The following is a 16,289-nucleotide window of genomic DNA, read 5'->3' as shown; positions in this document are numbered from 1 at the left end:
CCAGCAGAGACTGGGTTTGAACGCTCGGCTCTCTGACTCTCACCCTCCTGGGGGCCTACCTTGGCCCAGCCTGGACCACTGAGTTGGGGGTGTCTGCCTCTGGTCACTGCCCTTCTCAGCTCCATTAGTACCAAAAAAAAAAAAAAACATTGCCATTGAGTGCATCCTGACTCACAGCGATCATAGAGGGCAGAGTAGAACTGTCCCATAGGGTTTCCAAGGAATAGCTGGTGGATTTGAACTGCTGATCTCTTGGATAGCAGCAGTAGCTCTTAACCACTGCGCCACCAGGGCTCTACTCCTTTAGTAGGCATCCGTTAAACAGGCAGAGTTGTGAAGCTCGGATTCTCTATCTACAGCTCAAAGACTTTTGTTTTAAGGTTTAGCAAATAACAATTATCGAGCCTCGGAATCACATAGCCTTGGGTTCAAGTCCCAGCCTTGCTCCTTGCTTGCCTTGTGACCTTGGGCAAGTGACTACCCCTTATGCACCTCAGTTTCCCCACCTGAAACTGGAGAAAGATCTGAGAGTCTGTTTCAAGTAAAGAAGGGTAAGCACGCAGAGAGGGTATAGCGGCAAGGGGACTCCATTTAGAGGAAGCAGGGCAGTTCGGAGAAGAGGCTGGCCAAGGAGACCTCATGGGCAGGGAAAGGACCTCGGCCGCCCACTCTGGGGAGCCCCACGACTCCAGGGTGCGACCCCAACCTCAGCCCTGGGCCAGGCCGGATCACTGACCCCACCTCCGCCAGCCTCATGAAAGGGGCGGGGCCCCTGCTCCCAGAGCCCGCCTCCATCTTAGTGTTGCGTCTCTGATTGGCTACCTAACTAGGCCAGTTAATATCACAGCTGCGATTGGCCTAGACGCCCGCCCGTCCGCACACGGCCACGCCCCTCGGGGAGGGACTTAAAGGGCCGGCTTGCTCCGCGGCCGTGGGATGCCCCAACGCTGACCGCTGGGGGCCCGCGTCCTCCGCTTTTGCCCGCGTAGACTCTCTGGGCCTGATCGCTCGCCACCATGTAAACGGCGCCCGCAGGCGGACTCTGGCTTCTCGGCCCGGGACCCCTCCGCCCCGCCCCGGGCCCCGGGGCCCTCGATGAGGTGAGCGGGGATCGGGCCGAGCAGGGGACCGAGGCTGTTGTCCTAGGGGGGTGCCCTCCAGGCTAGGGCTCCTAGGAAGCCGCGGAGCCCTAGCTGTCCTGGTCCCGCCGCAGGGCTGATGGGCTCCAGGGGGCGGGGGGGGGGGAGAGTTGGCGTGGCGCATCTGCGCCCCACTCCGCAATCCGGGTGGGGGCCCTTCCCGGGCTAGGGGCGCGGCTGCCTCCCCTCCAAAACCGCAGCCCGGGCCCCTGAGGCCAGGCCTTGGGTGAACGTGACCCCTGCGTCGACCAGGCTGGGGGCCCTGGGCTGGGGGGCCCCGTCTCAGCGGCCCCGGGCCCTAGACAATGGGGGGGGCACTGCGTGGGGCTCACCTCGCGTTATGTAACCGCCTAAGGTTGCCATGGACACGGGGTGGGGGGGGCAGCATAGGGATAGAAGCATGGAGGCCCCGAGCCACAGCAGTGGCGCCTCCATTCTTGTCTCCACCATTAGGGCTTTTCCTGGTCAATCCCAGAACTCTGGGAACAGAGAGCGGCTTCCTCCCAACGCCTCCCCTGCAAAACCACAGATTCCACACCCCTGGGCCTCAACTTGCCTATCTGTGAAACAGGCCCAGCTCACCTGTCTTGGGCAGAGGTAGGAACTCAGGGAGGCCAGAGTCCTCCAGCTCTGCCCTGTCGATATGAATGTAATTTTAATTAGAATGGGCCCACTCAAAATGGGAAGCTGAGCAGGACCTTCTTGAGCTCAGTCCCAAACCTCCTCCCCGAGGTCCTCACCTTTCTGGGGCCAGGTGCCTAGCCAGAGGCCTGGGGTGGGGCTTAGTGGGGGCCTGTACTTTTGAAGATGCCTTCAGAGGTCCTCAGGAAATGCTGGTTTAGCCACAACAGATGGATCCTGATAGAACAGGAGAAAAATGGGGAACAGAACTCAAATTCTTAAAAAAGTCCAGAATTACTGGACCAGTTGAGACTAGAGGACTCCCCGGGACTATCACCTTGAGATGCTCTTTAAACCTTGAACCAAAACTATTCCCTGAGGTCACGTTTAGCTAAATAACAGATTGGCTCATAAAATAAAGAATATCACCCGTGAGTAATGAGCTTCTTTAAAAAATCAGCAGAGTTCTTAACCACTTTGCCACCAGGGCTTCAAAAATTATCTAGGAGACCAAATGGTCAAAAATTACTCGGAAGCAAAGATGAGAAAGTAATGGGGCAGGGAAACTAGAGTATGGTACTGGAAATGGTACAATCAGAACAGAATGAATGAGAATGAGGACACATTGTGAAAAATGTAAACAATATCACTGAATAATTTGTGTTGAAGTTGTTAAATGGGGACTTAGTTCTCTGTGTAAAGTTTCACCTTAAACACAATAAAATATTTAAAAAAAAAACAAGTGCTGGTTTAGTGAAAGTGAGTACAAGGAGAATGTGTGAATGAATGACTGAGTTTAGGCAGCCATGTTGTTGTAGTTTTCATTAGTTACCATCAAGTTGATTCCAACTCATGGAGACCCCATGTGTGTCAGAATAGAACTGCTCCGTAGGGTTTTCAAGGCTGTGACCTTTTCAGAAGGAGATTGTCAGGCCTGTCTTCTGAGGTGTCACTGGGTTAGTTCGAATCACCAACCTTTCCACTAGTACTTGAACATATTACCATTTGTGTCACCCAGAGTCTCCTTCAGGTGGCCATAACTGCAGTAAACTCAAGCTAGGCCAAATTTGCCACAATGTTACCTCCTCTGGGAAGCTCTCCCTGACTCCACTCCCTTCCCTATAGATGTCTCTTGGGGACAGCCATAGCCAGATCCCTCTTTCAGAGGCTGCCCGGGGAGGGTGGCCAGCCACCAAGCTGGCACTGTGCAGATAAAGCCTTTTTCTAGTACCTTGGCTGGCTCCAGCCCTTCCCAAGCTGAAGCCTCTTAGAAGGAGCTCCTAGTCAGGCTCCTCCGCCCAGGTGCCAGGAGTGGGTGTTATGGGGGTGGAGGGCTCCTCCTGTTTGGATGGCCCCTGAGCTGGTAACTGTCCCCACTCGCAGGACACACCATGCTGACCGGGGTGACTGATGGGATCTTCTGCTGCCTGCTGGGCGCGCCGCCCAACACTGTGGGACCCCTGGAAACCGTTGAGTCCAGCGATGGCTACACCTTTGTGGAGGTCAAGCCAGGCCGCGTATTGCGGGTGAAACACGCCGGGCCCACCCCAGCCCCCACCCCACCGCCGCCACTGCCACCCCCCAACGATGCCCAGCGGGACCGTTCTGGCCTGGTCCGCTGCCAGCGCCGGATCACTGTGTACCGCAACGGGCGGTTGTTGGTGGAGAACCTGGGCCGGGCACCGCAAGCTGACCTGCACTGGCAGAGCGGCTCTGGGGAGCCGCCGACTGCCCTGGAAGTGGAGCTGGCTGAGCCAGCAGGCAGTGAGGGCTGCTCTGGCCCAGGCAGCGCGGGCAGCAGCGGGCGGCGGCGGCGCACCCGGCGCCCCAAGCGGACCATCCACATTGACTGTGAGAAGCGCATCACCAGCTGCAAGGGTGCCCAGGCTGATGTGGTGCTGTTTTTCATCCATGGGGTTGGCGGCTCCCTGGCCATCTGGAAGGAACAGCTGGACTTCTTTGTGCGCCTGGGCTACGAAGTGGTGGCACCTGACCTGGCAGGCCACGGGGCCAGCTCAGCGCCTCAAGTGGCCGCTGCCTATACATTCTATGCGCTAGCGGAGGACATGCGCGCCATCTTCAAGCGCTATGCCAAGAAGCGCAATGTGCTCATCGGGCATTCGTATGGGTAAGTCGGCACTGGTGTGGGGCTGACGCCAGGGCTGGGAGCTGTCAGGGACCAGACATCTACCCATAAAATGCTGACTTCCTCCACAAAATGAAATCCCATGAAAATCTGCAACAAGACGGACAGTTCCCGTCACTATTGCTATCGCGTCACATTGTTTTAGGGCAGTTTTTCAACCTCAGCACTATGACATTTTGGGATATTCAGTGGTGGAATTCTCACTTTCCATGCGGGAGACTCGGGCTCAGTTCTGAACCAATTTACTGCAGGCACAGCCACCCCCCGTCAATGGAGGCTTGCATATTGCTATGAGGCTGAACCAGCTTCAGCGGAGCTTCCAGACTAGGACAGATTCAGAAAAAAGATCTGGTGGTCTGCTTCCGAAAATTAGCCAACGAAAACCCTGTGATCTGATCCTGTTGTGCATGGGGTTGCCATGAGCCAGGGCTGACTGGACAGCAGGTAACAGCAACAACTACAATTCTTTGCTCTGGGGACAGTTTTGTACACTGTAGGATGTTTAGCAACATCCCTGACCTCGACACACCCCACCACCCCAGTCGTGTCAAAAATGTCTCCAATATTGCCCTGGGAACAGAATCACCCTGGTTGAGACCTGCTGTCCTAGGCTAAATTTAAAAATCAGCAGCTCAGAAGGGAGAATGAAGAACACCAAAGATACAAGGAAAATATGAGCTCAAGAGACAAAAGGGTCACATAAACCAGAGACTCCATCAGCCTGAGACCAGAAGAACTGGATGGTGCCTGGCTACCACCAATGACTGCCCTGAGAGGGAACACAACAGAGTCCCTGACGGAGCAGGAGAAAAGTGGGATGCAGACCTTAAATTCTCACAAAAGGACCAGACTTACTGGTCTGACTGGACTGGAGAGACCCCAGAAGACATGGCCCCGGGCTCTCTGTTAACCCAAAACTAAAACCATTCCCGAAGCCAACTCTTTCAGGCAAAGATTAGACTGGACTATAAAACATTAAATGATACTTGTGAAGAGAGTGCTTCTTAGCTCAAGTAGATACATGAGACTAAATGGGCAGCTCCTGTGTGGAGGCGAGATGAGAAGGCAGAAAGGGACAGGAGCTGGTTGAATGGACACAGGAAATACAGGGTAGAAAGGAGGAGTGTGCTGTCACATTATAGGGAGAGCAGCTAGGGTCTCATAACAATGTGTGTATAAATTTTTGTATGAGAAACTGAACTGTAAACTTTCACTTAAAGCACAATAACAACAACAACAACAACAAAAATCAGCAGCTCAGGCTATCCACATGTAGTAAGGAAGTGCTCATTGGAATCCTGTAAATTCTCTTTACAAAGGCATTTTTCAAGAGCTCATTCCACTGAAGGCTTTGGGCTAGGCACCTGACCACTGAAAAGTAGTACCATTCTCTACTTCATCCAGGCAGAAGCACAGGATTTGATAAACCAGCCAGGTTGAGAATCACTGTTTTAGTGATTGTAACCCATGCTACAAGACAAGACAAAGAAATAAGTTATGTAAGTATCCAAAAGAAAGGAATACAGACTGGGAGGTAGCACAGTTCTTACTTGCTAAGATGATAACATCCTTAAAAAGTCAGTGTTTATAGCAAGTGACTCCTCCAGTTAAATGAGGACCTGGCTGTGGTAGTTCCTGTTGACACCTTTATGTGCACCAACTCATAACAAGGCTATGAGGTCAGCACTTTTACCATTTCAGGAATGAGGAGACTGAAGGTCAGAGAGGTTAAGCAACCTGCTCAAGGACACATAAAGAGTCATTAGTATGGTCAGCCTGACTCCTGCCTATATCCTTTCCCACCCTACAAACTGCTCTATGATAGAAGCTTGTTAAACCCAGAGCCTTTGCTTTAGAAACTAAACGGCCAGGAGCTGAATATTTTAGGCTTGTGGCCATATAATCTCTGTTGGCAACTTCTCAACTCTGTTGTCCTACTAGCGAAACTTATTTACAAAATACTGTAAACTTTTTTACAAAAAAGGGTGACCATCCCACAGGCCATAGTTTGCCTACCCCTGCTTTAGAGGGAGTGAGGAACTAGACTTTGGGGGCCTCTGAGGTGGTGGCCTTCCACCTGGCATAAACCACACTCAAAGTAGGAGAGAAAAGATCCTTAAAGGGGACAGATACCTAGGCAACAGTGGCCTTCTCTGGGTAGGGTCTGTTTAATCTGATTGCTTTCCTGACACTTGTTGTTTGTTGCCCTCAAGTCAGTTCCAACTCCTGGCAACCCCATGTGTGCAAAGCAGAACTCCTCCATAGGATTTTCAAGGCTGTCACCTTTCGGAAGCAGATCTCCAGGCCTATCTTCTGAGGCACCTCTGGGTGGATTTAATCAGCTAGTAGTATAGCACTTCATCAGAGACATTTGGTAATATGTAATCCATACCCTTTTTGGGGGTCATGGAGCATTTGAGAATCAGATGAAAGTTCTGGATTTGGATCCTCTGTCCAGAAAAATCTGCCCTCAACACACACACACAGTCTCACAATTTTCGAGCATTCGAGAAGCCCCATCCGGCCCTGTCAGGTGTCCATGGATTGTAGGGGGAAATCCTTGGCCTTCAAGGACCCACCTCCTGGATGAGGGGAGGGCATTAACCCCCTCCCTGCCTCTCTCCTGCTGACCTTCAACCTTCCCCGGCAGCGTCTCCTTCTGCACGTTCCTGGCCCACGAGTACCCCGATCTGGTGCACAAGGTGATCATGATCAACGGCGGGGGCCCCACAGCGCTGGAGCCCAGCATCTGCTCCATCTTCAACATGCCCACGTGCATCCTGCACTGCCTGTCCCCCTGCCTGGCCTGGAGCTTCCTCAAGTGAGTGCCCGGATCCCAGGACAGAGACCCTGGCCCGGCATCGCCAGGAGTCAGGTGGAGGGAAGGCTGCTCTGCTGGGGCTGGGGCTGGCGTCCGGGGCGACCCTGCTGGTGGGGCTGGCACGATGGGATCCTGCGGTGCTTCCTCCACCAGGGCTGGCTTTGCCCGCCAAGGAGCCAAGGAGAAGCAGCTGCTGAAAGAGGGCAACGCGTTCAATGTGTCGTCCTTCGTGCTGCGCGCCATGATGAGCGGTCAGTACTGGCCCGAGGGCGACGAAGTGTACCACGCCGAGCTCACCGTGCCAGTCCTCCTTGTCCACGGCATGCACGACAAGTTTGTGCCCGTGGAGGAGGACCAGCGTATGGCCGAGGTAGGGGGCGGGGCCGGAGAGGGGCGGGCACCTCAGGGGGCGTGGGCTGCCCAGGGGGCGGGACCTCTGGAAGCGCTGCCTCTGCCTTCTGCGCGCGGGCGCAGAGAGCCGAAAGCGTTCCTCTTCTTGCAAAAGGTGGAATCCTGGAAGCGCAGCTGCCCTGGACGGGTGTTAAGATCACGTGCGTCCCCAGCCACCGCCCCTCAGAGGGGTGAATGCTCTGTGCACAGAGTCTGCGCTGTGGATTCATGGGAGACCAGTGAGGGCAGTGTGGTTCTGGGAGAGCAGGGCCAGGGAGCATCAGACCCCATTAGAGGCATCCAGGAAAGGGACTTGAGACCCTTAGCACTTAGAATAGCTCTGGAGTAGTGGTACTTACCTGGGGCGACTCTGCCTTCCAGGAGATAGTGGGCAACTTCTGGGGACATTGTTGGTTGTCATGACTGGGGTAGGTGCTAGTGGCATCTAGTGGATGGAGACCAACATCCTACAGTGCACAGGACGGCCGCCACCCGAGAGGCTGATCCAGAATCAAATGTCAGGAGCGCTGAGGTGGGAAACCCTGCTCTGCACATTCTGTAGACACTTAATAAATGCTGAAGGAATGAATGAGTTGGCCCATCGCATCCTGCTCCAGCAGGGTGACAGGCCATCTTCTGGCCCCCCATTAGATTGAAGGGTGGACTGCATAAGGGACGTCTGGTATTTCCCAGTGGGGGATTCCCAGGACAGGATCCCCTCTCCCCCCGACTGGGTGGACTGGGAGGGATGAAGGGTAGACTGTAGAAGGGACTTTCCTGTGCTGAGGGCTGCGAGTGGATGGTGGGAAGTTCAGGGCCACCCCACGTCCCCGCAGATCCTGCTCCTGGCCTTCCTGAAACTCATCGAAGAGGGCAGCCACATGGTGATGCTTGAGTGCCCGGAAACCGTGAACACGCTGCTCCATGAGTTCCTGCTGTGGGAGCCGGAGCCCATGCCACAGGCCCTGCCTGCGCCCCAGGAAGAGAAAAAGTAGCTGCGGGCAGTGGGCATCACTTGGTGAGCAGTGGAGCTGGAGGACCTGCGGCCAGAGCCATTTCTGCAGCGCAGCCACCTGGGCGGCCGCTTGTCCCGCCCCCGTGGGCGGGGCCAGGTCAGGGAGACGCCCCTGGGCGGGGCACTGGGGAGCTAGGTGGAAGCCCCACCCTCTGCTACTGTCCTGCGGACCCATACTGTATGGGGGCCGCTGCCAGGACCCCACGGAGGTGACCTTGTACAGAAGCCCCCCAACCCCCACTCCATAGCCCAGGCAGGCTCCCACCCCCGCTCTCTGTCTTTGTCAGCGTGCTTTATCCCGGGACCCGCGAGCCCTGCAGGGACCCTTGGGGCCACTCCCTCCCCTGAGACCCCCGCAGTACCCCCTTTCCGTCGCGCTGGGAGGTATTGTCGCCCGAGGTGGGTGGGGTGGGGGGTCTGGCGACATAGAACCTGCACATCTCAACTTATAACTCAATAAAAAAAAATGACAATCGGGGCCTCTGAACCCGTGTTGGAGGACCCCAGGTCAGAGTCCTCACCCCCTGAGCCTCATTTTCCCCATCTGCAGACTGGGCTGATGCTGGTGCTGCACCCTCTGGGCTGACCTGTAGAGCCTTGAGGATGTCTATGGTCCAGGTTGCAGAAGGTTGAGGATGTCTATGGTCCAGCCCCAGAATGCAGGGGCTGCTTGGGCAGTATTCCCATAGAGGGAGACAGCCAACCAGGGAATGAGCTCTCATCCCTGGCCGGGAAAAGGAGGTCCAGTTGAGGTCCACTCGGAGATTTTGAGGATCAGTAAACAGGGTACAGGTCTGTTGTTAGCTGCCATTGAGTTGGCCCAACTTATGATTACCCCATGCACAGCGGAACAAAATGCTACCAGATCCTGCACCATCCCTGTGGCCAGTTCAGATTGGACCATTGTGATCCATAGGGTTTTTGTTGGCTGATTTTTCAGAAGCAGACTGCCAGGCCTTTCTTCCTAGTCCATCTTAGTTTAGAAGCTACCCTGAAACAAGTTCAGCATCACAGCAAGAAGCAAGCCTCCACTGACGGATGGTGGCTATGAAAAAGGTACGTTGGGCAAGAATTGAATCCAGGTCTCCTGCATGGAAGACCCAAAAAAACCAAACCCACTGCCATGGAGTTGATTCCAACTCATAGGGACCCTATATCGTTTCCAAGGAGCTGCTGGTGGATTTGAAATGCCCACCTTTTCAGTTTGCAGGCCAGCTCTTAACCACTGTGCCGCCAGGGCTCCATGAAAGACAGCTGCCATAAGTGAGTGCTCACTGTATGCCAGGCCCTGTGCTGAGTGCAACACCCATCAGCTCATTGAATCCTCGTCACACCACCCCACCTGCACCTATTAGTTTGACTTATTATCCTCATTTTATCTCTTAGCTTGGTTTAGGGTCACTTTCATCATGAAGACAATTTTTATTTTTAAACCACCAAATCTGTCTTTTCCTTTTATGTCTAGCTGGAGGATTTCCCTGCTGCATGGCCAGAATTTTGCTCTTCAGTATATCTAGGGGGAAATCCTGGTGGCACAGTGGTTAAGAGCTATGTCTGCTAACCAAAAGGTTGGCAGTTCGAATCTACCAGGTGCTCCTTGAAAACTCTATGGGGCAGTTGTACTCTGTCCTATACGGTCATTATGAGTAGGAATTGACTCGACAGCAATGGGCTATATCTAAGGAGTGCTGGTGGTGCAAACGTTTAAGCACTCAACTGTTAACTGAAAGGTTGGTGGTTCAAACCCACCTAGCAGCTGTCTGAGAAAGACCTAGCGATCTGCTCCCATAAAGATTACAGCCAAGAAAACTCTGAGGCATTCTACACTGTCATATGGAGTCACTATGAGTCAAAATCGACTTGATGACACCTAACATATTTTACTTTAATATGTGCCCGTTTAGGCACAATTTGAACTCAACTAACTAGGCTGGCGGTTCATATCTACTCAGCATCGCCATGGAAGAAAGGCCTAGCTATCTACTTTCGTGAAGGTGGTTGTTGTTAGTTGCCATCAAGTTAATTCTGACTCATGATGACCCCGTGTGATAGAAAGTAGAACTGTTCCATAGGGTTTTCTTGGCTGTAATCTTAATGGAAGCAGATCACTGGGTGGGTTTGAACCGCCAACCTGTATGTTAGCAGCCAAGCACAAACTGCTTGTACCACCCAGGGACCCTCCGTAAAGATTACAGCCATTGAAAACCCTATGAAACACAGTTCTACTCTAAAACATGTTGGAGTCGACTTGACAAACAGTTTTGTTTTGACATCGGTCTCAGTTCCCCTGTGCTGCTGTAACACAAATGCCACAAGTGGGCAGTTTTGAAGAACATTTATTTTCTCACAGTTCAGAAGGCTAGAAGTATGAATTCAGGGCACTGGCTCTAGGGGTGGGTTCTCTATCTGTCGGCTCTGGGGAAAGGTCCTCTTCTCTTCCAGCGTTACTTGGTTCTTTGGTGATCAAGTGTGCTTATCTCCCCCTGTTTGGGCTCGATTGTCTCTGTCTATGCTGCTCTTTATGTCATTTAAACCAAAACCAAACCAAACTAGCTGTCGTCAGGTCAATTCCAACTCATAGCGACCCTATAGGACACAGTAGTACTGCCCCATAGACTTTCCAAGGAACACCTGGTGGATTCCAAGTGCCAGCCTTTTGGTTAGCAGCCAAGCTCTTAACCACGCCACCAGGGTTTCCTTATATCACTCAGAAGTGATTCGGTTTAGGACCCACCTCCCACTGACACAGCTTTATTAAAAAAAAAGCTTTATTAACACAACGAAAATCCTATTCCTAACCCAAATCACACCCACAGGTGTAGGGGTTAGAGTTCCAACACATATTTTTTTGGGACAGGCCCAGCTTAATCCATCACAGTGCCTGTCTAGGTCCGTCTGTGGTTTGTGTGAATTAGAGGCGGGGATCGTCTCCTCGGTTCCTGAATCTTCTCTCCTTACCCCACTTGTTCGTGAGCCTATCTTTAGTTTACACCAGTGGTCTCAGCCAAGGGAGGCTTTATCCCTCAAGGGACATTGGTGATGTCTGAGACTTTTTTGGTTGTCACAGCTGGAAGGGGGGGGCTGCTACTGGCAACTAGTGCGTGGAGCCCGGGGATGCTGCTCAGCACCCCATAGTGCACAGGTTGGCCCCCACCACAGAGAATGATCCAGAATGAAATGGCAGCAGGGCTGAGGGTGATAAACCCTGGGTTAGACTAAATCCCATCTCTTCATAGGTCTCTTAGGACCTCTGGATTCTTTTCTGATGACCTGCTTGTGTATTCCTGGGCCAATGCCATACCATTTTAGTTGCTATTGCTGTATGAGACTTGATGTCTGGGAAGCCTCCCTGTTTTCACACATAAGGAAAACAGAAGCTCAAAGGCCTCTTAAGCTTCATACAAGTGGTAAATCCCAGGCCCACTCCAGAGACTGTGTCCTTAATTCCAATACCAGCTGTCCCCTCTGGCACTCAGTAATGGGAGAATGTGAGGCAAGTGGAACCTCAACCCAGGTTACAGACTGCTCCCTGTGGGCCCTGGTTTGCTGAGCCATGATGAGCGGGTCATGAACCCAATGAGGCAACACATCTCCTTAGGTCCCTAAAAAGACCCATTGTCATCAAGTCGACTCCAACTCATGGCGGCCTCATGTGTTAAAAAGTAGAACTGAATGCTGTTGGATTTTGTTGGCTGTGATCTTTAGGGAAGCAGATCGCCAGGCCTTTCTCCCGTGGTGCTGCCAGGTGGGTTCAAACCACCAGCCTTTAAGTTAGCAGCTGACTGCAAACTGTTTGCACCACCTGGGCTCCGCCAAGTCTGTAAACCCACTTTGAAGAAGCAACATCTAGAAAATTTCAACTATCCCCCACAAACTAGGCTGCCAACATCACAGCAGTACCTCACACGGATGGTGGCTTGGTGTTTACAGAAGCTCTTTGTATATGTGACTAGTCTGCAATCTGGTAGCACAGCTGGGGACCTGGGGTTATTAACCCCATTTTACAGCAGAAGAGACAAGCTCAGAGAAGCCACACCACGAGGCCCACGCTGTACAGCAATTCTTCCAGCCGCTGGAGGTAATGTGGTCAGGTGAAGGGTGTGATGGGGCTGGGACTCTCTCCATGCACTTGACCTCCCATAGAGGGAGACAGCCAAACAGCCAATCCCCTGGTGGGGAAGAGGAGGTCCAGTTGAGGTCTGTGTGGGGGTTTTGAGAATCAGTGGACAGGGTACGGGACTTGTTAGCTGCCACTGAGTTGGTCCCGACTTATGATGACCCCAGGGACGAGAGAACATCTCCCACTTGGGAGTTCCACCTGGGCTTCGGGGCCACCTCTGCCCAGTGCTGGGCTGAGCCACAGCTTTACCTGATGACCTTGTTTAATCCCCTGAGGTAAGGCCTCTCACTGTCTGTGTTGTTCAACTAAGGAAACTGAGGCTCAGACAGATAAGTAACTGGTCTGGAAATGGAACCCCTGAGTATGTCTCTAAGGAGCCCCCAGCCTGCCCCACAAGGGGGTCCAGCAGCTCCTCTCTGTGACTGGCAGATAAAACTGGACTGTCTATGCAACAAGGACCAAACTGCAAAAGCACCAGAATGTTCCGAAGCACCTTCAGATCCCTGCTTGTCTACCTCTGGTGATAGGGAGCTCACTCCCTCCCTGGCAGTCCCACCTCTAAAGAGTTCTCCTTTAGCCTGTGGAGGGAGCCCACCCCACCGGCCTTGCCTTCTGGAGGCAGAGATGGTGGCTACTATCTGCATGTGGTCGCCAGGATGTTTAAACACTCTGCTCTTCGCCCAGGCCAGATGGCCGGTTCTCCAGTGCTCAGCCGCGGGCCTGGATGTCCTGGGGCCGCAGTTCTCGCTCGCCCTCAGCTAGGAAGACAAGGAGGGCACGGTGCAGCAGGTGCACCCCCAGGCGGCGGCGCCGGGCAGGAGGCCAGCTCGCCACCACTCCGTAGCAATGCCCTTGTTTCTGGTTGGTCAGCGTCTGGATCCCTGGGGAGATTAGGGGTGGGGTAACTGGGCAACTCAGGGACCCCTAGCACAAGTATGTGACAACGAACCCACTGTGTATTGTCTTCTAGTGGGGATAAACCGACAAAGCAAAATATTTGCACAAGTAGGTACAGAGTTGGTGCTCAATGACTGCTCATTAAACAAACGAACAGGCCTGAGATGGAGGGATTGAGGGAATTGGCAGGCCAAGTCTCCCCCGTGCACCATGCACCAAGCACCCACCTAGAGCATCCACAAGACATGCCTCCCGTGTGTAGGCCTCCGCGGCGACCACGTGCTGGAAGCAATGCAGGGAGATGACACCACGGTCACTGGCCCAGATGTCCAGAATCCGGCGCACCTTGGCACAGGCCTGGGGGCCCAGAGTGGGGATGGGGTCATGGGTCAGCCTCCCAATTCCCTCCTTCCTCTCTCTACCTGTGCATGGCTGCCTCTGCAGGAACCCTGATCCTGATCCCCACACCTGCTTTCCTGGCCGCCCACGTTGGCCAATGGCTTCCCAGAGATGGGCATCTGGGCGGGCCCGTGTCCCCTTGCCCACATAGAAGATGGCGCGGACAAATGTCTGGAGACGTTCAGCTGGGGTCAGCAAGAAGGCTCGGCCTGGCAGGTCCTGAGTTTCCCTGGAGAAAATGGGCAGCTCAGAGAGGGAAAAGTGACCAAAGGGACCCCAGAGACAGTCCCCAAGGTCACAGAGCAGCTCTAACCTATGTCTAGCGACCCCACCTTATAGAATCAGAGAGAAGTAGCTATTTCCTGAGGCTGCTTGTCATGTTGAATTGGATCCACCTGCCTTTATAGATAGGGCCAGACGCTTACTGAAGTCACACAACAAGGAAGAGTCAATCCCAGGAAGGTCCAGCTCCCACTCTTGAGTCTTACCTGGGGTCCAGCAGCAGGTATGTGAAGCTAGACTTCACAATTCCTTCCCGCCACCTCCTGGCGGGATCAGGCTGCTCAAACTGCTGGGCTAGTGCGTCCTCTTCTGCCTGGGCATCTGGGATGCGGCCTGTCCGCAGGGCCTCGGCCAGCTCCGGGCTGTGACCTGCAAGGTTTGGGCCTGGGACGGGAAACTGAGTCAAGGGAGAGGGAGGAAGGAGTGGTTCCCAGAGAGGCGGAAAGCGGGGCTGCAGATGCTGTGGGCTCAGAAGGGACTAACCAGGCCCAGCCTTGGCTTCTTCTAGCCGCTGGAGGTAGTATGGTCGGGTGAAGGGTGTGATGGGGCCAGGACTCTCTCCGTGCACTCGGAGTTGCCACAGCAGCTCCAGGTCAGACACGGCAGGGACCGGTGGGTGCCAGCAAGTGGGGACAGGGTCCCTGCCATCTGTGGACTGCTCCTCGTCCTCTGTCAGCCAAAGGGCAGCCACATCGCTGTCGAGGGATGTCTGGTCATCGGTCAGGAAGTACAGGTCAGGGGGTCCCAGTGGCGGTTCCCATAGGGGGTTCTGGGCTGGGCAAGGAGTGGAGGAGGTAGAGGAGGAGGAAGCGGAGTCATCTGCATCCGTGGAAGACAGAGTCAGGGCCTGCAGATGAGAGTTGAGTTCTGCCTCCCTGTTCCCCATTATGGCTCGATGAGCCAGCGGTGAGGCACTCAGGGACCTTGGCACCCTCTGGGGTGGCCAGACGCCAGGCAGGAGTCCCTGCATGGTGTGGGGCAATGACCTGGCCCAGGGGGGGCTGTCAGGGGCTGAGTCCTCGGCTCCAGAGGCCTCCACTGCGGTGACAAAGGAGGCTTCAGAGCTGTAGTCCCAAAGCCCCAGGGGGGCCTCCAAGCTGTGGTTCTGGTTAGCAGCCTCCTGGGGCTCAGGGAGGTTGGGCTGTCCAGGAGCAGCCTCAAGGCCCAGGTCCCTACCGTCACCTATGCCCAGCTGGGTCTGGAGCACTGTGGAGTCCAAGGTCACATTGGGAGGGACAGAAAGGCTGGTGCGCAGTCCATTTTCTTCAGGGCCTGGAGTAGGGGAGAGACAGTGGATCAGAGAGGAGGGGGGCATGGCAGGAGAGACAGAAATATCTGAGCCGAACTCAGATACAGGCAGTTGGGGTTACAGAGAAGAGGGAGAGAGCTGGAGGCAGAGACAGCCAGCAGAAAACAGTGGGAGACAGCCAGAGACAGCTGGAGAGCATCGAAACACAGCCAGAATACCCAAAGACAGAAACAGCCGGAGACCACTGGAAACAGCTGGAGATGGCTGGAAACTGCCAGACAACTGAAAAAAGTGCAAGAACAATTGGAAGCATTTCAAGACAGTCGGGAACCTCGAGAGACAGTGGGGAAAAGGCAGAACCAGTCAGAAACTGCCTGAGACAGCTGGACACGTTCTGAGATAACCGGAAATAGAAGATGGTCAGAAACAGCCAGAGATAGAGCCAGAGACAGCGGTTGCTAAAGCAGCTGGAGACAGATAGGGCTGGAGACGTGAGGAAACAGAAAGTGCCCGAGACACTCAAAGCCATCAAAAACAGTAGAAGAAGCCCCGAGGCCCCTAAGGGCCCACTCACCACCGGGCTCTGGATCGGGCTCCTGCTCCAGAGTCGGTGCGCGGATCCGGGTTCGCATCCCCAGCTTCCCCAGGACGCGCGCGCAGTCCCGGTGTCCCTGCTGCTCTGCCAGATCGAGCGCGCGGAGACCGTCCTGCGGCGGCGCAGTCAGCAGGGGGCGCCCTAGGCCCTTTGTCCGCCCTCCTGCCCGCGCGCGCTCCTCGCCGGCCCGCGCAGAGTCCCCACCTGGTCGCGCAGCACCGGGTCCGCTCCCTGGCTCAGCAGCAGCTCCACGCCGCGGAGACAGCCCCAGGCGGCAGCTACATGCAGCGGGGTCAGGCCCTCAGACGAGCTGGGTGGCGGCCGGAGAAGGGTCAGCATCGGTCCCGATTTCCCAACGCCGCAAGCCTCCGCCCTCAGATCCGAACCCCTGATCCCCACCCTTTGGCTCCAGCGCAACCCAATAGCCCGCCCACGACCTGGGACTCCAACCGCCCCCTTCCGACCCTGGTCCCAGCCCTTGGGCCCCAAGCACCACCCCCGAACGGTGCGGCCCCTCCCTGGGCCTTCGGGCCTCGCCCCCGACCTCTGTCTGCCTGCCCGGTGACGGGCCGCCTCACCGAACGTTGGGATCCCCGCCCCGCCGCAGCAGCGCCT

At 54.8% G+C, this 16,289-nt stretch overlaps 2 protein-coding genes across 4 annotated transcripts; one reads left to right on the top strand and one right to left on the bottom strand.

The window, feature by feature from the left end:
• The first annotated feature begins 912 nt into the window (after positions 1 to 912).
• ABHD8 (abhydrolase domain containing 8) lies at positions 913 to 8,610 on the top strand. 2 transcript variants are annotated; one of them, XM_010593233.3, is made up of 6 exons: positions 913 to 1,100; positions 1,593 to 1,736; positions 3,144 to 3,888; positions 6,557 to 6,727; positions 6,881 to 7,097; positions 7,954 to 8,610. In XM_010593233.3, the coding sequence occupies exons 3-6, from the start codon at positions 3,152 to 3,154 to the stop codon at positions 8,110 to 8,112; spliced, it is 1,284 nt and encodes a 427-aa protein (XP_010591535.1). In that variant the 5' UTR covers positions 913 to 1,100; positions 1,593 to 1,736; positions 3,144 to 3,151; the 3' UTR covers positions 8,113 to 8,610. The 2 variants fall into 2 exon arrangements, with proteins under 2 accessions (XP_010591535.1, XP_003413079.1); XM_003413031.4 differs by lacking the exon at positions 1,593 to 1,736.
• A 965-nt stretch (positions 8,611 to 9,575) lies between these two features.
• ANKLE1 (ankyrin repeat and LEM domain containing 1) lies at positions 9,576 to 15,973 on the bottom strand. 2 transcript variants are annotated; one of them, XM_064280942.1, is made up of 7 exons: positions 15,879 to 15,973; positions 15,654 to 15,786; positions 14,314 to 15,102; positions 14,037 to 14,214; positions 13,618 to 13,777; positions 13,377 to 13,506; positions 9,576 to 13,133 (listed from the first exon to the last, which is right to left on the bottom strand). In XM_064280942.1, the coding sequence occupies exons 2-7, from the start codon at positions 15,709 to 15,711 to the stop codon at positions 12,961 to 12,963; spliced, it is 1,488 nt and encodes a 495-aa protein (XP_064137012.1). In that variant the 5' UTR covers positions 15,712 to 15,786; positions 15,879 to 15,973; the 3' UTR covers positions 9,576 to 12,960. The 2 variants fall into 2 exon arrangements, with proteins under 2 accessions (XP_064137012.1, XP_064137011.1); XM_064280941.1 differs by lacking the exons at positions 15,654 to 15,786; positions 15,879 to 15,973 and having other exon boundaries at positions 13,377 to 13,777; positions 14,314 to 15,643.
• Between the last annotated feature and the right edge of the window lie 316 nt (positions 15,974 to 16,289).

Source organism: Loxodonta africana, chromosome 3 (assembly GCF_030014295.1).
Source record: "Loxodonta africana isolate mLoxAfr1 chromosome 3, mLoxAfr1.hap2, whole genome shotgun sequence".
NCBI classification, from domain to species: domain Eukaryota; kingdom Metazoa; phylum Chordata; class Mammalia; order Proboscidea; family Elephantidae; genus Loxodonta; species Loxodonta africana.
The sequence above is the reverse complement of the archived record's forward strand: the minus strand, read 5'-3'. Positions and strand labels throughout refer to the sequence as shown.

Excerpts from the sequence above, each read along its gene's own strand:
- ABHD8 (XM_003413031.4), top strand. The coding sequence starts at position 3,152 with ATGCTGACCGGGGTGACTGATGGGATCTTCTGCTGCCTGCTGGGCGCG. Across the intron at positions 6,728-6,880 it reads CTGGCCTGGAGCTTCCTCAA|GGCTGGCTTTGCCCGCCAAG; the intron begins GTGAGTGCCCGG and ends TTCCTCCACCAG. Across the intron at positions 7,098-7,953 it reads AGGACCAGCGTATGGCCGAG|ATCCTGCTCCTGGCCTTCCT; the intron begins GTAGGGGGCGGG and ends ACGTCCCCGCAG.
- ANKLE1 (XM_064280941.1), bottom strand. The coding sequence starts at position 15,145 with ATGCCCCCCTCCTCTCTGATCCACTGTCTCTCCCCTACTCCAGGCCCT. Across the intron at positions 14,215-14,313 it reads AGAAGCCAAGGCTGGGCCTG|GCCCAAACCTTGCAGGTCAC; the intron begins GTTAGTCCCTTC and ends TTCCCGTCCCAG. Across the intron at positions 13,778-14,036 it reads TACCTGCTGCTGGACCCCAG|GGAAACTCAGGACCTGCCAG; the intron begins GTAAGACTCAAG and ends CATTTTCTCCAG.